Source organism: Muscardinus avellanarius, assembly GCF_963383645.1.
Source record: "Muscardinus avellanarius genome assembly, chromosome: 6".
Taxonomy (NCBI): domain Eukaryota; kingdom Metazoa; phylum Chordata; class Mammalia; order Rodentia; family Gliridae; genus Muscardinus; species Muscardinus avellanarius.
In genome coordinates, this window is record NC_137791.1 from 86,179,015 (window position 1) to 86,201,170 (window position 22,156).

The 22,156-nt window shown below is 32.8% G+C and overlaps 1 protein-coding gene across 10 annotated transcripts in view; it reads left to right on the forward strand.

Annotated features, from left to right (window-relative positions):
- EPHA5 (EPH receptor A5) overlaps positions 1-22,156 on the forward strand; it is a gene marked incomplete at both ends in the record, with an annotated part of 332,505 nt that overhangs the window by 300,458 nt on the left and 9,891 nt on the right. For all 10 annotated transcript variants that reach the window (XM_080696953.1, XM_080696956.1, XM_080696955.1 and 7 more), the window contains 4 exons: positions 3,028-3,089; positions 5,914-6,123; positions 9,012-9,161; positions 17,914-18,107. In XM_080696953.1, coding sequence (XP_080553079.1) covers positions 3,028-3,089; positions 5,914-6,123; positions 9,012-9,161; positions 17,914-18,107 — 616 coding nt within the window. The remainder of the gene's footprint in view (positions 1-3,027; positions 3,090-5,913; positions 6,124-9,011; positions 9,162-17,913; positions 18,108-22,156) is intronic.

The window sequence follows — 22,156 nt, forward strand, 5'->3', positions numbered from 1 at the left end:
TCATTGTCTGTACTTTGGGCTGGATAATGGAAAATGATTTATACAGTTTTATTGAATTTACGAGGGTTAGAGTAAGCCACGTTAATTATTGCTATGTCAGTCTTGCAGGCTAGCAGGATCTGAGACAAAACATAAGCCAAAGTAAATGTAATTAGCATTAAAATGACTCGAGCATGAAAAATAATCGAATGTGTCCTGAAGTGTCTTATTCTTGTCAACAGGAAAAGATCCTACGTGTTTGCAAACATTCCATATAATTGCATTTCCCTCTCTATCTGAAAGAAGAGAGGTATTTGGGGTCCCTATCACATTTCCCAAATAACATTTTTGGTTTTGACATTACGACCTACAATTTTCATAAACAATCTAACTTTTAAAACTACACGATGCTAACTGGAAAAAAAAATCTCACCAGATGAATAACAGTTGTTAATCTCCCTAGAAAATAATCACTTTTTTTCTTTCCAGATGCATGTTTTTCAGTGTTCATGAATTTTCTCATCAGTACATTCCCTTTACAGTACAAATTCTTTCTTTTAAGTTCAGCAAATTTTGCATTGAATTTTAATATACATTTTAACCAAAAAAAGATAATTTAAATGAGAGGTCTACCAAAATCCTATTCACTAAACCATAGGTGAGCAGTGGTAAATACAGTTGGCCTTCTGCAAGTTTCATACCTATGGATTTAAGAAATCTGGATTGAAAGTATTTTGGAAAAAATAATTGTATCTTTAGTGAGTATGTAGAGACTTTTCCCCCTTGCTATTATATCCTAAAGAATAAAACAAGTTTGTGCCTAGTATTTACATTGTATTAGGTATTATATATAATCTAGAGGTTACCTAAAACATACAGGGGATGTTAATAGGTATACGTAAATGCATATATATGTATATATGCATTATAATATACATATAATGCACGTATATATGCAGTTTTATATAAGGTACTTGAATATCTACAATGTTTGGTATCCCTGGGAATCTTAAAACCAGTCTCTCTGGCATACTGAAAGACAGTTGTATTCACTACTGACTCCTAACTGTAAGAAGAAATTTTAGAATATGAGAAAAAAGGTAGAATGTAGTTTTTATAGGAAACGGGAGAAAAAAGAAACTGTTGTAAGTAGATATATAGGGAAACCCTGCAAAGATGAAATTCATGGGGTAAAATAGATAGTGATAGACATAGTTTGGTCTTTTGATTTTGTGATCACAGGTCACTTTAGAGTTCTTCTGAGATTCTTCTGTTTTCATGCTCATGTGGTATGGGCTAAGAGATGCCAAGAAAGGAAAGCTAAGACTACATTCTCTGGAAATTTGTTATTCTAATTCTTTATAAGGTGATAGTCCCCTCAATGGGTTTTGTAAATAAAGAGATCAGGCAGAGCAAGCATCAAACAACCACTCTGGTATGATTGCTGGAAACACCGGTTAATTCCAGAAAATCGGGCATCATTCTATTATCATTATCATACTGGTAAACATACCAGGACGGATGTTTACAAGTATGTATTCCTTTGACTCTGTTAGCTGTGAGTTTGTTGTAATGGTTTTATTTAGTAAAAAGCTGCTATTAGAAGTGTCCATGTGTCTTTTTTCTGTGAGTCTTCAGCTTCATCTCTGGGTTCTTCAAAATGTCTGAAACCAGGCAATGAAGGAGCAGTGTCTAGTACAACAGGGAGCCCCAGGATATTCCTGCATTATGACTGCCAAAACAGTGTGTCTGTCTCTTCTAGAAGTATATTAATTCTGGATTCTGGAAGAAAAGGACTCTAGGTAGCAATACTAGTCTGAGATGCATTCTTAGATATGATAATGGGACAAAAAAAAAAACCCAAAGCAGAATTTTTCCTATTTTAGAGTTCTTCTGAGTTATTTTAAATTGGTGTGCCCATATTATTTTTAAATTGGAAGCATTTATCTATTTATGAACGAAGACTATAATTATATCATACAATATTGTTTCCTTTTCAAGCTGAGATATTCACAAATACAATCTAAATCATCCATATCTCTTTTTCTGTGATACTGCATTTCAATTTATTTTAAAATCAATATTTCTCACCTCATTTCCTATCACTACCTGAATTTTTTTAAAAAGAAAAAATCTCCCAAGCTCTGGCCATATATGAATTTGATGACTCTTTCATGACAAGATGCCTGGTTACATATTTCTGTCCCCTGGATGCTGGCCTACCTTTAATAGTCTGTGCCTTCTTCCTTCTTCAAGGTCGGGTCAAAGGAAAGCTCCAGTGGACATTCTCTGCATATTACTTGCAATATCTGATGAAGACATCTACAGACTTTCCAAATGAATCATTTTAGACAAAATTTTGTTTGAGTTTTATAAATTGTAATGCAGATGAGGGAAGGAAGTCTGCCTTTATAATAAACTGTAACATGCCATTAACAGAATTTTACTTTCAAAGTATTTTAAAAAGAGATAATTATGTAAGGGAGAAATTAGCGTGTCCTATCTTATTATTCTAAACTGGGTTTTTAAGGGATCTTGAAATGAAAAATCCTTTTGCCTCCTGGTTATTTCTCTTTCATATGTAACTGTCAAATTTTCAACAACTACTCTTGCACTTTTGGATGGCATGAAGTGCTTAAATATGCATGCTCAATTCTGTCCCCAGCTGATCATATAAGTAAAACACTTGCACCATCTGACGAATAACAACACTGGGTTGACAGTGATGGCAAGTGTGGCGAAGAGTAGGAAGGAAGTAGCCACGATAAAGGGAGTCAAAAGGACACAGAAATAGATGCAGGAATTTACAACATATATTCAAGGAATAAAATGGACATTCTCAAGATGAATATATACATATATAATATATCTTTATCTCTAATAAAAATTATATATGTGTAGAATTATATATGGTATATAGTATATATATGTATGTATGTATGTATTTCTGACACTCCAGACAGACTTGTCCTAAATAAAAATGTTAAATAAAAGAGAAACATTGTCTGATGACACTTTATATCATTGTTTTTTGTTTGTTTGTTTCAGGTAAACCAGTAATGATAGTGACAGAATATATGGAGAATGGCTCTCTGGATACATTTTTAAAGGTAAGATTTGTACATAATTTACTTACTCATAGTATAATTTATATATTGACCATGATGTTGAGGAAACCAGAAAAATCTAAAGCTAATTTTTTATTTTATTTATTTATTATTTTTTGGTGGTACTGGGGTTCTTGGAAACCCTTCTACCTCCGGGCTACACTCTCAGACCTTATATATATATTTACTTGGAAACAGGATCTCTTAAGCCAGCGAGGCTGACTTCGAACCTGCGCGATCCTCCTGTCTCTGCCTCCCAAGCAGGGATATTAAAAGCATGCGCCACCAAAGCCTAGCTAAAGTTAATATTTTAAATAGAATAGTCATATGTAGCGTTAGAATGATTCTACTTCGAAGCTAACTATAGTTTCAAAGTATCCTATCCGAAAATGTATACAAATCCAAATGGTATGTACTTAAGGTTTTAAGTATATGTTAATTTGAAATATAAAAGAAAGTGAGAATGAAGAAAAAAAAGAAGAATGGAAGGGAGAGAAGAAAGGGAAGAAAAAGAAAAGAAATAAAAGGAAGAAGCTTTACAAAAACTTTCTAGAATTGCTAACATGTTCCCGGTCATTGCTTAGCCATCTTTCTCTGTATTCTGCTACAGAAAACCCCTTAACTACTCTAACTACTCCATCCTTTCCTCCAATACTGAGGAAAAAGCTGTTTATCTAGCTAGTTCCTTTTATTTTGTTATTTTCCATATTTTTATTAGTGCATTGTCTTTACACATCATAATGGGGTAAAAAAGCTTGTGTAGACATACATATACACATCACCCAGCCCCCACCTCACTCCCTTCCCATCCCTCCCTCCCATGCTCGGCTTAGTGGTTGACTTTGATATGAATAAGTATATCATGGGATTTAAAGAGTTTCCCCCCTCCCATCCCCACAGTTAGGTTGCCTTATTTCCTCCTCTATAGGATCTCCTTTTTCACCTGGAGTTTCTCCCATGACCCATTTCACCCTAGCTTTCAGATATTAGGGAAAGTATCCGATTCCTTACTTTTTGTGACTGACTAATCTCGTTTAGCATAATGTCCTTAAGAACCATCCATTTTTCTGAAAATACCGCAATTATATTTTTTTATGGCTGAGTAAAATTTCATTGTGTACATATCCCACAGTTTTGTAATCCGTTCATCTGTTGATGGACATCTTGGCTGGTTCCACAGTTTGGCTATGGTGAATTGTGCAGCTATGAACAAAGATACACATGCATTAGTTTGGTAGTTTGTTTTTCTTCCTTTTGGGTAGATACCCAGAAGTGGTATTGCTGGATGGAATGGTAGATTTGTTCCCCTTCTTCTGAGGATTCTCCATGCTGTTTTCCAAAGTGGTTGCACTAATTGGCATTCCCACCACCAATGTCTTAGAGTTCCTACTTCTCCACATCATCACCAGCATTCGTTATTGTTTGTATTTTGAATGATTGCCATTCTAGTTGGGGTAAGGTGAAATCTCAGGGTAGTTTTGATTTGCATCTCTCTGATTGCCAATGATGTTGAGGATTTTTTCATGCATTTATTGGCCATTTGAATTTCTTCTTTCAAGAAATATCTATTTAGTTCACTTGCCCATTTTTGATTGGATGATTTTTTGTGTGTGTGTTGAGTTTCTTGAGTTCTTTATATATTCTAGACAGTAGTCCTATATCAGAGGGGTAGGTGGCAAAAATCTTTTCCCATTCTGTTGACTCTCGGTTGAGATTCTTGACAGTTTCCTTTGCTGAACAGAAGCTCTTCAGTTTCATGCAATCCCACATATTGATTCGCTAATTGGTTTGTTGTGCCTCTGGGGTCTTGTTGAGAAAGTTTTCATCTGTGCCTATGTGGTGCAGTGTTGGACCTATGCCCTTTTCAAGGACCCTCAAGGTCTCTGGTCAAATTTCCAAGTCTTTGATCCATCTTGAATTGACTCTTTTGCAGGGGGAGAGAGTGGGATTAATTTCCAATTTTTTGCATATGGTTAACCAGTTTTGCCAACACCATTAGTTGAACAGGCTGTATTTTTTCCAGTGTATGTTTTTGGCCACTCTGTCAAAAATCAATTGGCCAAAAGTGTGTGGATTTGTTTCTGGGTCTTCTATTCTGCTCCATTGGTCTATGTATCTGCTTTTTGCCAGTACCATGCTGTTTTTATTTCAATGGCTTTGTAGTATAGTTTAAAGTCAGGTATTGTAATTCCTCCTGAATTTTTTTTGTTATTGAGAACTACTTTGGCTATTCTGGGCTTTATTTTTAATTAATTAATTAATTAATTTGTTTATTTATGCGGTATTAGGGATGGGACACAGGGACATTCTGCTGCTGAGCTACACTCCCAGACCTATTTTTTAGTCTTTTATTTTTTGAAACAGGGAATCACAGAATTGTGAAGGGCCTTCCTAAGTAGCTGAGGTTGTCCTTGTACCACAATCCTCCAGTCTCTGCCTCCCAATTGCTGGGATTACAAGCATGCACCAACACTCCCAGCTTAGCTAGTTCCTTTTAAAGCATCTCAAAATATATATGATGTTGATAGAGGCAAGTAATAGGCTGGAAGACTAAAGTAACTTCTCTGATGACTGAGAATAAAGGGCATACAATGCAGAAAAGGGCAACAAAATGGGACTTTTGACAAGAGCTTTCAAAGCCTTTGATCAGATAATCATAAGAGTTAACTACATATTTTCTACTAGTATCTTTCATTCTCCTTCAGAAAGGAATTGTATGTGAATTTTGATGGAGGATATTACTACTTTGGGAATTGAAAGGAGACCCTTTTGTTTTTCCTCCTGTGATTGGTATTCCTTAACTAATATTTTGACACCGTCTTTATAGAAAAATGATGGGCAGTTCACAGTGATTCAGCTTGTTGGCATGCTAAGAGGCATTGCTGCAGGGATGAAGTATCTTTCTGACATGGGCTATGTTCATCGAGACCTTGCTGCCAGAAACATCTTAATCAACAGTAACCTTGTGTGCAAAGTGTCTGACTTTGGACTTTCCAGGATACTAGAAGATGATCCTGAGGCAGCCTATACCACAAGGGTAAGATCTAACAGAATCATTTCTGATACACTAGACTGGAGGCACTTAATTTTTAAAGATTTTAAAGGAAATCACACTAAAACAAAGCATTCCTCTAACACACAATTTCAGAAGATAACAGAGATAGTAGCATGATAGGGAGGGAGGGAGGGAGGGAGAGAGAGAGAAGAGAGAAGAGAGAAGAGAGAAGAGAGAGAAGGAGAGAGAGAATATAAAATATCCAGTTCTTTTTAGCTATCAGCCAATTCAGACATTAAACTCAAATAAAATTCCTTCTTTGTCTCAAATTTTATTTTTTTTCCTAAAGTTACTAAAAATAGAACATCTTAGTTCAGAATGCATGTAACAAGGTAACAATCATAATTTTTTTTTTTTTTTTTTTGTGTGTGTGTGTGTGGTACTGGAAATGGAACCTAGGGGCCTTCTACCTCCAAGCTACACTCCAAGACCGATTTTGAATTTTTTTTTTTAAATAGGGTTTCACTAAGTTGCTGAGAGCCTCATTAAGTACCTGAGGCTGGCTTTGAACCTGCATGATTCTTCTGTCTCAGCCTCCCAAGTACTGGGATTTCAAGTGTGTGCAACCACGCCCAGCTAAACATAAAATTTTAAATGTGAAAGTTAAAATAGAATTTTCTACATTAAAGTATATGTATATATAGGAATTATGCATATATACATGTATATTAATATATAAAGCAATGTTTCCAGAACTGATCTAGTAAATAAATTTAAAATTTTCCCATGGAAAACTATGATATTGATTCAGTGGAACTTTCTGGGCAGTCTTGATAACATACTACTTCAATCTGAATTTTTAATGTAAACAATATGTGTATAGATTTAAGTATCTTCAATGTCATGAGTTAGATATATTCAAAATCTAAACTCCTTATGAAGATTGAGAATTATCATATATCATTTCAGTATCCAATCTAGCACTTGTTTTTAAACAGAACCTTTTCTCATCTTTCATTCTCAAATTAAGATGTGTTAAGGTGTTTTTATATAATTCAACTCTATAAAATTACATCTTTTGATAGATTAACAAATCCTTTAACAGACTGTTGGGTTGTTTTATTTTTACATTGCTGCTTTGTGACTTAGGGATATTTGGGGATTTGTACTATTCTGAAGGGAAAGAGTAATTTATCTAAGCAAATGAAGGCTTCCAGAGTTTAGCTTGATGAATCTGCAAGCTAATTGGTGAGCTAGCACTTCATTGCTAGAGCCACTATTGTCATTATTTGCATTAAATAAAACTTCAATTAAGAATTCTCCTGAGTTAGAGTTACACTTAATAAACTTCCCCTAAGCAAGATTGAGGTTATAGAAAAATCTATTATTGGAGTGCAAAAAGTAGGTATTTTTAAGGTCTTTGTCAATATGTCATGCTGCTGACTTGGGAGGGAGGGACATGTCCTGAAACTCTCAACACTACTCCGAAAATGGAGTAGGGTATCAGTATGTGCAAAGTTTATATACTGAGAATTGACTAGATAAGGGAACATTAGATAATAAGAATGACACATGGATGGTTAGAGGACAAAGATATACATTATGGGCCAAAATTCAACATAGCAACAAACTACAGCTCTAAGAGATACTTTAATTACATATTATAGAATATCATATCCCTATGCATAGCTAGGTCTTGTGATGTGATCTTGCCTGTGAGCACTTAATTAACAAACACGAAGCTTCAAAAAAATCTTTGAATGTTATATATATGACATATATCATATATATAAATCAAATAATTCAAAACTAAATTCAGTTTCTTATAAAATTTTAATCATTACATGACACTGTATTTCCTCATGTATCTAAACATTTTATTTATCACAATTTATGTTTATCTTTTTTAACTGTTCTATTTATGTTTATTTGGTACATTGCAATTTTTCATCAATTTGGGTATAGAGTGTCAGACAGATGCACACACATAGCTCTTATTCTAATATACCAATTCAAATATTTTTTTCTAATGAAATGGAAAGAAATATGGTAGTTTTTTTTTAAAAAGAAATCTCTCTTCTTCCCCCTCCTCCTCTCCTCTCTCTCTATACATATGTTTGTTCTTTGAATATTTGGTTATTTGGGTTTGGCTGCTTTTAAATATTAAGAGAAAATTTTACCATATAGGGAGAAAAATATAAGTGTTTATTGTGTGAACTAAAAATAAACATAACAAACTATTTTATCCTATTAACAAAAAGCCCAAATTAATGATGTGATTTTTCTGATAGTCAAACTTCAATCATTTTTTCTTTTTTATTTCATTAAATTAAATGAGATAACCACCTTTGAAGTTAAACAGTGCAACCAAACAAACCCCAAAGTGTACCATTATAAAAAAAGAGAAAAATCAAGTCTAAAAGAAATAAAACAATGTTGAGGGAATGCATAATTAATTACTTAACATTCCCAATTCCCCAGTTTTTTCATACCATATATATTAAACATTTTGGGGTAACATTTAGCAAATTAGACTTTCCACTCATGATTTTTATATTTAAAAAAGAAAAAGCACACAGAGACTTGGAGTACTTTGCTTTCTGTTAGAAGTCCTGAAAGTATGCCTTATTGATTTACCTGACTGCCTGCATTCCTCTACTTATGGCTGCCACCTGAGGACTGTAATTGAGATGTGGGTCCTGTATGTGTTCCAGGAGTCAAACATAATTTAAACTAGAAACCTTCTGGACAGCCAATTAGTAGTTAGTCTACAAGTGCTCATGGGCTAGGAGATGTGAAAAAGACTGTGTGCTGTCAAACAGATTCACTTAAAAATGCTACATCTCTTTCTCAGTCTTTTCAGTGAGGAGGCAATATCCCTAGGTACATTTGAGTATGTGAGGATTTTTAAAATTCTTTTTCAATTTTAGGGAGGCAAAATTCCAATCAGATGGACTGCCCCAGAAGCCATAGCTTTCCGAAAGTTCACCTCTGCTAGTGATGTCTGGAGCTATGGAATTGTAATGTGGGAAGTTGTGTCTTATGGAGAGAGACCGTACTGGGAAATGACCAATCAGGATGTGAGTATGGAACTCCTCTTTCTCAAGCTGAGGATGAAACGCTTTATTCTCTGTGTCCAGACACATTGTTTTTCATTTCTAAAAATGTCATTTTCTGGAAATATATGAAATGATTTACTAACCCTGTGATCTATTTTGCTGTTGAAATGGCCTTTATGCAGAAGCTGAAAATGAGTTAGTTCAAAGGAACATAAGTTAGAGTTATATAAAACTCAGTTTCTTGCCAAATAGTTTTATCTGTGCTGCAGTGATGGTTTGCTCAGATTATGTCAGTATCATTCTGAAAGATGAAGAAGGATCCATCAAAGAATGAATACTGACAGGCAAATTTTTATGATTAGCATTTGATAAAGGCAACTAATAATCCAAACCAAAAGGTTGAATGATATTGATTTAATAGTGGATGTTCTTAGAGGATAAAAAGGAATAGTCTATGTTTCTTTAAATTACAAAATGTAAGAAGAGTTGTATTGTGTATTTAATTTGATGGAAAAACTGATTCTTTTATACAATGCAAAATAATTCATGCTTATAATAATAGAAACCTCATATTAAAGGAACCATGAAATAATATTAAACATATTAAAATTAGTCACTAAGCTAAACATGAGAAGGAGGGAGGGGGCAGAGAATGAGGTGGGAATTGGGTAAGGGCTAAATGTGTGATGTGTACATGTATGCCTCTACCATCTTGTAACCAATTTAGTTGTATGACTACAGTGCATCAGTAAGAAAAATAAAAATATAATTTCATAGGACACACACAAAAATGTACTTATTTGAAACGTTTATAGTTTTCTGTAATTATTTCTTTTACCCATGCTCAGTAACTTCTCCTTTACCCATACAAGCCCTCAGGGCAAGAGAGACTGATACTCTAACTCTCCAGCTGAATTTTTTTGAAACAACAGTCCCATGCCGGTATTTAAAGCTTACTTTGCAATATAAAGTTTCAATCTGAGCCTAAATTAAAGTCAATCACACATGCATTTTGAAGTGTTCTCCATGGTCGCAGGGTCAGCCTGACTCCTGTTATGTACAGTGGGAATCAAAAGAAGGGACAAGATTGTTTCAGAATGTTGAGTTGTTGATACCTCTGGCAGGGAGGGTCCTGGAGGAGAAGGCTGTATCCAAATTGACTTCCTAAAGATCCTCTCAGGGTGGCCTGCTGTACTTCATGGACTCTTGCAGTACCTGTGTCAGCTTTACCAAAGGAAATGCATTCGTCTGTATTGTTCTCCCATTCCCCATCTCTTTTGGGATTGATATCATAGGCTTCTTTTGCCAGTCAAATTTCTTTTGGTGAGACTCCAGGCTCACCCACCAGCATTCACTGAATGTTATAGCATTTTTCTCTAACAGCAACAGCAAATCGGGATGATGGATTACTACCTCTCAGCAAACATAAGGCAAGGCAGTGAGTCACCTAAAATTACTTTTGTCCTCACCTGTAATTGTCACAGTTGATTTATTTTGTGCCCCAATCACTTGGTGTGTGAGGGGGAGTGGTTACCTGTGTTTCTCTACATTTGAGAAAACAATATCCATTGTCATCAGCTATGTGGTTTTAGGGATAAGACTGTGGCAAAAGTATCATTCTATTCCTATTATATTATATAACCCTTTAGAAAGATGCTACTATCATTCCAATTTTACAGTAAAGAAAACCAAGTTTAGAGAAATTAAATGACTTTCTTACATCACACAAAAAATAAGTTATATCAGAAATTCTAACTTGGGTCTCTATTTTTTTATTTAACCACCACACTGTCTATAATTGAAAAATGTCTACTTTCTTTCTTTCATTTCTACCCATTCCGATTGAATATGAGATATGAAAAATTAAATAAAATATACAATGATTATTTTGGATTGATCTAGGTTAGACTAAGACCAATTCACTACTTAATACTTTTTAAACAAATGCTGAATGACTACATAACTCAAATAAAACCATGTGATTTGGCTTCCAAAACTCATTTTAATAAAATTATTCTTTTTGCTTTTTAAGAAAGTGCTTTTACTCTGTCCTACCAGCATGCCTTAATAGGCTGGTTCCCACGAAGTGTCAATTTCACTCAAGGGAAACATTTATCTTCCCCATTTTTTGTGCTTTGTTAACTCCTACTCCCACGTGAGATATTTTGAGTTCCAGTTCTTCCACTTAGACTCATTGGTCTTTCCCACATGTATAGCATATCATCTACCTTAATGATAATTATGGCTGATCTAAGTATATCTGTCATAGATGAAATTATAGATCAAAGTAGACCATGGTTGTTGGTGAATATTCTTCATGCTTCTGTTGATAATGTCTAGGCTTGTTAATGTTTCGGAGTGTCAATCAATCTATACTGGTACACTTTCACTGTCCTCATTTCCCAAGTGTCTGATGTGTAAGAATGAGTTGAATTGTACCTCACTCCACACCACGTCTGCTAAAATTTCTTAGGCTTATCCCACAATCAGAGGGCTGGGCTGATGACTACTCACTATGGATGGCTCTATAGTTGCATGGAGAAGGACATGAGAACAGGGAAGTAAGAAGGATTGGGGACAATGTCTTTAATAATTAACAGATGCCTCATTTCAATCCATAATTTATCTTGTGTAATAATTCACCATTTTTCTATGTTTGTTTTTTTATAATTTTATTTATTTGATCCTTAACAGCTATTACGGCATTGTGTCGTTATTGAAACATATTCCCATAAGTGCTTTCTTTATTTTTATAATTTTTTTCCATGACTTCAGCCATTTCAGTGCCTTGATACTTTACTTGATAACATTATTGCAAACTATTTGGAAAACACAAGGGAATGCTGATGTAACATAGTTCAGGAAATTGAAATAATAAAGATTAAAAGTTTTATTTTGACTAAATGTTTCTCAAAATATAGATGAAGATTACAGAAAAAATAATCATATAATTATAGGTCATTTGAAAATTTCCCTTCAATGTAATATGTAATTCATGCTGTTATTTTCTCAGCAAATTCATGGTCATTAATGACATTTAATTTCTACATAAAATATTAAGTGTAATATGCCCCAAGTTCTATCAAAATTTGTATTAAAGAAACATGACAGGCCAACTGAAATTAATATTCATGAACACTACTTCTTTGGAAAAAAAACTTTCAGAGAGCAAAATTGAAGCACAGATTTGGCAGTTTAAAATTATATACCCCATACTGTCTACACTAGAGATATTATCTGCTCCCAATAAGGCTTTTGCCACCAAGAAAATGTTACATTACCAAGTCATATGGTATAATCTAAATCTCTCAGAAGAGACCTTTCTCTGTGTCAGGAGGGCAAAAATGCAGCAGTAGGTTTCTTTTGATATAGGATTACTGCTGTCATCACAGAGAAATACTGTAACAACAAATAATAAAAATAAACTGAAATGATTAATATGATTTTAGGTAAATACCAGAGCATGAACTCTGACTCCATATCTAGAAGCTAAAGTAAAACCTTATAGGCAGTAGAAGCCTATTTATTGATAGCAAAATCTTAAATGTCATCATTTTTTCAGAATAAAAATAAAAAACAAATATTTATTTCATTGCAGTTTTATATATGGGGCAACATCTTTCTCTTGTATTTGTTGAACTAATATCATAAATTCTAAAACATTTTAACACTTATTTAAGTAATCTCTTTTCCAGTCTTCTGTTAGATTTATTTTGACCTTTTAGGTAGTTTATTTTCTCTTTTATTTTTCCTCCAACTTTTAATCCAGCAGTTTTATTACTTTTTTACCTAAATATTACATATAAGGAAACAAGACTATTTAACTCCTAAACATATCAGTCTACTTATCTACTTTGTATCAGATGTATCTTTCCTCTTCTTTTATCCTTTAATTCAATTTTAATTTGCCAGATGTGTGTGTTTAATGAACATGTATTTTTATTTGACTAGAAAATTTTGTTATAAATGAGCAACAGAATTTTGCAATTAGATAAGTAGGAATATAAGGGATTTAGTTCTCATTCAAGTTTTGAGAATTACTAAGATTTGGCAGCAATCAAATTATTTTACTTATTAAATAATGTCTAAAATGAGCATACTTAATCAAAGATTATTTACCTTCTAACATAATTTTAACTTTCTAAATATAGTGCTGCTCTCTAATGCATATTAAGTAACTGTTTTTAAGAACTAGTATCCTCATATTATTTACCCTTTTCGAAAAAGTGACACACAGAAAAATACCAAATTTTCAGCTCAAAGTTCCTGTACGTTGCTGTTTAACTACAGCAACTAAAAACAAATTTGAACTTAACGCTAATGATGTTGGATGTTAGAAATCTTTGTCAGTCTTGTTGATTAGAAAAGAAAAGGATTGAATAGATGATTTCTAAAATCTCTTTAATCTTTCAAACTCTTTGTCTAAGATTGATATACTAAGAAGAAAGCATACTCGATATAGTTTTTTAGTAAATATTGAAAACGATGATATTTATCCATCATCATTAAAGTTTATAGTTTGTATTAGATTAACTCTGTGTTGTACAGTGTTATTGATTTTGATGAAAGTGTAATATTACATCTTTGCCATTACAATATCATACAGAATAGTTTCACTGCTCTAAAATATTCATCTGTGCTTCACCTGTTCATTTTTTCCCTCCCCTCCCAACTCCTGTCAACCACTGATCATTTTACTATCTTTATAAGTTTTACATTTTCCAAAATATTATATAGTTGGAATCATATATTACTTAGCCATTTCAGGCTATTTGCTATGCATTAGGCATGAAACAAATAAGCATTTAAGGTTTCTTCATGTGTATGACTTAATAGCATATTTTTATACCACTGAGTGATGTTCCTTTGTATGGATGTACCACAATTTGTTTATTTACTCAACTACTGAAAGATGTCTTCGTGTTTTCCAAGTTTTAGCAATTATGAATAAAGTTACTATGAACATTAAAAAAGAAAACAGACAAAATACTAAAATAATGCTGATATATTTAGAACTATTTCTATGTTATCTGAGATTATTTTCAGAAACATATTCATATACTGTAGTCATTTCTGGAGAGCTTTATATCTCATAGTAACATCTCTTATATGTAAGATTTTAATCAAATAATTATCAGCATTGATATTCAATCCCTACATAGAACTTAGTTCATTGAAACACAGAGTTGATTTTCAATCTCTCTGCAATCTTATTCTACTTGGTGATCAAGCCAACATTTTTACATCTGCTGTAATAAAGAATATGTTATCTTTCAAAATAGTTATTCAAGAATAGCTCATTTTGATTATGGATATATATATATATATGTATATATATATATATTATAAAGTTGCTACCTCTCCAAAATTATTTTCTTGGAAGAAGGTAATTATTTCTAATTACAGACTTTGACTCCGCATCAAGATGAGAAAATCACCATTTTTCATGCCAGAAAAACTTAAATATGAATCCTACTTTACTAGCACTTCTTTTTTTTAGCAGTACTAGGGATGGAACTCAGGGACATTCTACTTCTGGGCAATACCCCCAGCCCTATTTTTTTATTCTTTACTTTAAAATAAGGTCTCACTGAGTTGCAAAGGGCCTCACTAAATAGCTGAGGCTGTCTGTGAACCGCGATTCTCCTGTCTCAGCCTCCCAAATGCTGGGATTACAAGCATGCACCACCAGGCCTGGATATCACTATCATTCCTTATTTTAATAAACAAAGGGAATCATTTAACCTAATATCCTAAAACTCCAGTGATTTATATGTAACATGTTTAAAACAATTCTTATCTTGCAAATCTGTTGTTGGAATGATTATAGGTAATACTTGCACAGTCTGTATTATAGTGCCTGTGATATAATCCATGGGCTAGTTCAGCTCCTTTTAAGAAGCCTATGCCAAAAGTAAATCACACACACACACACACACACACACACACACACACACATACTAACACTCATACACACACATACAACTATATATATATACCCATATATATATATGTTCAACATTGAAACATTGAATATATATATATATATATATATATATATATATATATATATATATATGGAGGAATACATATACTAAGCAACATTGGTACTTAAGCTCTACCTAGAATTTAGTTCATCAAAGCATAGAGTTAATATTCCAATCTCAAAAATTGCCTTCAAAATCTGCTGTGTCTTCAAGTACTCTTACACCAATTTCTAAAGCTCAATGTTTCTAGCTATTGAATTTTTAATAGAAGAGGGCTGGAGCCAGCTTGTACCAGCAAGAAAATTTTTAGAACATTTTAACTGGTTAAGATCATGTTTGTAGCTTCCAGTTGGCATGGAGAGGGTATTTATACCATATATAGATGTTACAAATCTGTCTTTCTTCAATGAGAGTCAGTTTTTTAGTATTTAACACATCATGAACTATGTGAAATTCATTCCCCTCACTGTGAAGGGCACTAGTTGAAGTATGAGCCCTGTGAGAATTTGTGCTTGTCCTCTAGGTTCTGCCTCATAAAAATTTATTACCAATATTGTTAAGTTGAAGACCAAGATGAGATATTGGAAGACAAACCATATCTAAACCATAGCACTTATTAAGTTACTTTCAAACAAAATTACTTGTTAATTTTATAGTAATAAATAAAGACTAGTTAATGGAAGAAAGGCAGCTTTTTAAAGGAGGGTGGTAAAAAAAATTAGAACAAATTGTTAGCAGCTTAGGAAAATGAGCACTTTGTGAAATTAAGTTTTAAGTTAAGTTTCACTAGCGATTGAAAATATCTCATAATCTAAACTGTTTATATTGGTATATATTCTATTAATGAGAATAATGTTATCCTATTACTTAAGGGGAATCTAACCACTGCAATATAAATTAAAATAAAATTTGTATTCATATATATTAGTGGGTGTGAATGTGTGTGTGGTGCCAGGGATTGAACCCAGGACATTCTAACTTTGAGCTACAACACTAGACATAATTTTTAAAATAGGGTCTTCCTGGGTTACTCAGAGTCTCACTACTTTTTAAGTCTATCTTTAAACCTGTGATCCTCATGTCACAGCCTGCCAAGTACTGGTATTATAGGTGTGTGCCACCATATCCAGCTTAATATTTATTTACTTTACCACTATAAAAAACAAATATATTCATTTTTATTTTTCTCCTGTAAATGTTTGGTTAATATATATTTCTTATTAATTATTTGATTGCCCAATATGCATGAACTTTTGGTGCATTAGTTATTATAGCTTTGCAACATAATTTCTTTTGTAACTTGCCTTTTAATTGCTGGCATTGCTTTTGAGCTAAATAAGTTAACTAAGGTGGTAATTGACTTAGGACATTTGCCTACAGTTATCCAATTATTTACTTGTTTTCAGAGTACTTGAACACTTCTATTTCACTGCCTGCATTTAACTATTGGTGCTTCTTAGAGAACTTTATAATATGTTTTTACCAGGATTATATAAACTATACTGACTTCAAGCTGTGACTAAGTGCTGATGACACTCATACTTGTATTATCAGCCCAAATGATTCTTGTGCTCTAGCCAGATTCTCACAAATTGTCATGTGAGTGTTCCCTGCTTCACTAAGATGAAAGAAGTCTCACATTATAGCTGACATTTTCTCCCTCCATAAATTTGCTCACCTCAAGTTAACAGAAACAACCCTTCAGTGTGATAGGATTTAACCTGTTTGATCTCCCCATGTTTTTTTCCCTCTTCTCTTAGGTCAAAATGTCTCAAGTTACCATTTCAGCTTCTTCCCATCTGCCACAGCCTTTGTTCAGAGGCCATTTTCTTTATCATGGAGAGACTGATTTCTTTCCAGTTATTGAAAATTATCTTTCTAAAGTTTCTATACTAACAATTTTTTCCTTTATCAAGCCAACTCTAAATTCTTTGTGAAAAGTGTAATTAAGCTTGTCAAATATATGTCAAAATATGATTTTGATTAAAATATGATTATGACCATTAGTACTGGTTTAGTTTCATTCAAATATTAGAATTTCATCAATTGATAAACTGGATTGTTATGTATAGTAGCAAGAAAAAGTCTCTCCTAGTATTACATATTTTGATGGCAGCAACATTACAATTTTTTAAACAACCTTAAAAATAGACTGATAATATGTGTGGTCACACTGAGAACCAGTGATTTTTGTAATGCTTATGCCAAAAGAAAGTCATTTCAAATTCCTGATGGAAATCAGTAGATGAGATAAACAGTCAGACCTTGACATTATTAAATGATACATGAGACATTATGCTAATTTAGCCTTTGACTTATCCATCATTTACCAACCAAAATTCTCTTTTGAAGTAATTGTCATCCTATTACTTTAAAAACTGACTCTGTACATATTTTTTCATTAAAAAGATTAACTTTTCAGAGAAATCACTAAGAAATTTAATCTCTATTTGATTCTAATATGCAAGAACAAATAAAACACGTACTGCATATTTCATGTCCGTTTTCACAAATCATGATTCACTGAGATTTAAGGTAAAAATGATTATCATTTATTTAATTTACAGTATGTGAAGCCTATATTTTTATACTGTGATAATATATATCTTTTACATTGTTTTATTTTTCAGCAAATGGGGATAGTCATGGATTTAAAAATAGTGATGCTGGTTATAATTTCAGCAGAAAGAATAAAAATGGATGAAAGTTAAAAGGGAAACATTTCTCAAGTTATTCTATATTAAATTTGTGGCGTTGGGGAATTGGTTTTGTTTTGTTTTATACAGGTGATTAAAGCAGTAGAAGAAGGCTATCGTCTTCCAAGCCCAATGGATTGCCCTGCTGCTCTCTATCAATTAATGCTGGATTGCTGGCAGAAAGATCGAAATAGCAGGCCCAAGTTTGATGAAATAGTCAACATGTTGGACAAGCTGATACGTAATCCAAGTAGTCTGAAGACACTGGTTAATGCATCCAACAGGTACAAGTCCAGACCTGAGCAATTGCCTTGAGTGTATCTAAGTCAGATTCTTGCTACAAATAGTCTATTACTCAGATCTCTCTTACATGTTAATCTATGTGTCTGTAATGGCAGTAATCTATTTGTAAATAGTTTTTCATGATATTGCTCTCTTATAATAAGGGAAAGATGCATAATTATATACCTAAAAGCATCTGTAACTAATCTAATGGCATATTGTGCCACCTTCAAAAAATGTGAATGACAACCAAATTTAGGTAGCACTAAAAATAACACTGAAATATTTCATTTTCATGATTTGAAGGATAGATGTGGATAAGAGACTAGAAAAAGCCAAATAAGCATTGCTATTTTAAACTAGCATTATGTAATAAAATTAAAATATTTAGAATACATTTTACTGTCTATTAACATACATATATTTTAATGTTCATATTTTATGAATATTAACAACTTAGGGTTCTTTTGCTCTTATAAAGTTGCATATAGATATTTGATCAATCACTAAGTAAACAGTTTGAACAATGCTTAAAACTGATAAATTAGTAATTCTGTGGAGAAAATATATGAGCAAATGACCATATCTTCTACTTTTCAGAATTGCAAAATGAATGCATTTAAATAATTTCACACACTGAAAAAGTATGTTTTTCTCTTTATCTAAAAAATTGCAAAATTATTCTCTCTAAAAGAAATCATTTTGACTCCAAAGAAGAAAATTTACTAGATTGTCATTTTTACAGTTTTAATCATTTTTCTATTTTGACAAGAAAAAGTAGTATGCCATTCACTGAATTGGCTGCCTATTAGCATCAACTAAAAGAAAAGCAATTTGTTGAAAAAGTTACATAAGGTCTATGGTTCTGACATAGCATTTGTTTACTAGGGAAAGAATTCATTTTAAATATAAATGAGGAATACATCTTCCAACTCTATTCAGGCATCATTGACTTTCTGCGGTAGTAACTGGGGAGTGTATCTTCCTATCACTTGTTCCTTCTGTTACTTCCTAAATGTTTGCATTTAAATTGCTTATTGTTATGTAAAATATGAATCCTTCTTCTCATCTATTTATTTGCATTGTTACATTTACATAAATGAACATAGGAAAGAAATTAATAAAATGAAATACTTAATGTTTCAAATTATATTGATTTACTTGACCATTAGTATTACAGCTTGAGAACAGTTTAAAATTTTCTGAAGAATTTTTAAATTTTTCTTCTCAGAGGTTAAAAGGATTTAGCTTGGCTGGGCATGGTGGCACATGCTTATAATCCCAGTTTTTAGGAGGTTGAAAGCGGAGGATCTTAGTTCAAGGACAGTCTCAGCTACTGTGACTGTGAGCATTTTTCAACTCGGTGAGACCCTGTTTCAAAATAAAGAATAAAAAATTGGGCTGGAGGTGTTGCTCAGAGGTAGAATGCCCCTGGGTTCCATCCCCAGTACCAAAAATAAATAAATAAATAAATAAATAAATAAATAAATAAATAAATTCAACTTATTGGGGTTTGATTAAATAAATTTAGCTTCCAAACTCTACCAACTACTACTTGTTATTTATTCAGTTATTTGCAAAGACTAATTCTAAAAGGAGTGAGTTCCCCACTCATTATCTCTCTATTTCTACCAGGGACACAAGATTTGGTGATTTCATTAACCATGTAGATGATACTTGAATATCTTTCAAGACCTTAAAATTTTTTCTTTGTGATTTTGTCTCTAACTTACCTTGGACTCTCCTTCCCTTGTTCATCTTCTAGATCTTTTTATGTTATTATCAAAAAGTAAAACTCTTAAAATTGCAACTTCAGAATTCTACTTTATATTATATTTTTATATCCAGAAATTATTGGACCCCACTGGTTAAGGTCTACATATCATTACAATATATTCATGTAGCCAATGAATGAATATTCGCCCTTCTTTCTGTGTCATGCTGAGGATAGGACTGTATGCTGTGTATATAAAACAAGCTAATAGCTCTAAATATCTGCTTTTATGGAGCCAACACACTCACTTTGTTCAAGGAGAGAGATATTAAACAAAATAAAGACTTAAAAGACATTTTGTTTAGTTTTGTAGTAAGAAGTTGGATTAGAATTCATCCAAATATCAAGGGAACTACAATGATTAGCAGGTGTGACACAATGAAATCTTGAAATAATGTAGTGATAAATGAGATAAGTGGGGTCAAATATACATTATATTCAAAGTAGATTGGATGGTATGCACCATGATAGATTGTACATCAAGTAAAGACAAGAGGGGAAGGAATGTTGTATCTATCATCTATTTTCTTGGGAGCACTGTAGTAGGAGATTAATATGAAAGAAGAATGTGGTATTGGACATGTTTGGGTGATACTTATAGGAGAAATATGGAGATTTGAAGTAGACTTGCATATAAGACCTAGTCCAGAGATTAAAGTGAGAAAAATTAGATGGTATTTGAAGCCATGTTAATAGATAAATTTGTACAGAGTAAAGTGGACTTGTAGCTTGAGTAGGGAAGTGATAGGGACAAGTCCTGGCTTTTTCTAAAGTTTACAGTCAACCAAAGTATGAGTAAGAGGCAAAGGAGTATGAGGAGAATTAAGAGCACACAATGTTCTGGTAGCCAACAAAGAAAGAATACTAATTAAAAGCCATGTTGATATGAAGTAGGATGTCAAGAGAGAGGTGGTGTTGGCAGTTGTATGTTTTAAAGAGATCGATTATCCTGTAGATTAAAAAATGCTCGCAGATTTTAGCATATTAGAGGTCATTGCTCAATTGGAGCAATTTTTGAAAAGTTCCTTTTGTAGAAACTAGAGTCAAGTAAATTGAAGTGAAAATGAAATAAAAATGGAGAAGAGAGAACAAGTGTAAAGAAAGATATTTGAGTTCTGTAATTATACTTACAATATACTTAGGTAAGCTCTCATTCATTGTGCATTTAAGTTATTGTTGATGTTCAGGTACAAGTATCTTTATCATTTTTTTCTGATTATCATCTCCTTAGGATACATTTCAATATATTATCATCATCATTACCATTCATCATTGTTATGTCATTACTATTATTACTGACCAAAGAGTATGAATTAGGTGTAATTAAGGGACATTGATGCTTTTGTGAATATATTCAGCTTTCCTATGTATTTGGATTTGCATATTTTATACATTCTACTACTTACTCCAGGTATAACAATAAGGATCATTATTTAAAAACAGAAAATATAGGGTAAACAACATCTGTACTTTCTGAAGTATTACCTTAAATAAATTAATAATATACAGAAGCAGTTGGTTTTGCACAAGTTATTCTAAATTTCTGTGTTTGTTACCAGCTTTTATATTATTTGCACAAAACACTAGTTGAAGGTTAATATATACAGATCACATCATGAAAAAATATACTACTTTAGCATAATCTTAGGTTCACACCAAAATTAAACATAAAATTCAAACATATGCCTCCTGATGCTATGCATGTATGGTCATCCTCTGTCCCATTATTAACATCCCTATTACAGTGTCGTATTACTACAATTGATGATCTAATACAGACACTTACATCTTTGTGATTCAAGGACAATAGTTTACCTTAGGATTCAGTCTTGGTGTTATTCATTCCATGTTTGTGGAAAAATGTATAATGGCATATATCCACCACTATAGTATCACAGAGTTCGCATAAAATGTCTGAGTTTATCTACTGATACCACGTCAAATTTTTAATCTAATTTTTTCATTGAAAATTTACTGATTAGCCTGTTAAAAATATCATTTTTACTAATAAAAAAATCAGTGGACTGATTTCATGTTCTCCTGTATTTTGAACTATTTACTTTTTTTATGGTGGTACTAGGGGCGGAATGCAGGGGCTTTTTACCTTGGGCTATACTCCCAGACCTTTTTTTTTTTATATTTTATTTGGAAACAGGATCTCACTGAGTTTCTGAGGATCTCACGACATAGGTGAGGTTGGCTTCAAACCTGTGTGATTCTCCTGTCTCAGCCTCCCAAACGCGGGAATTACAAGCATGTGCCAGCACACCTGGCCTC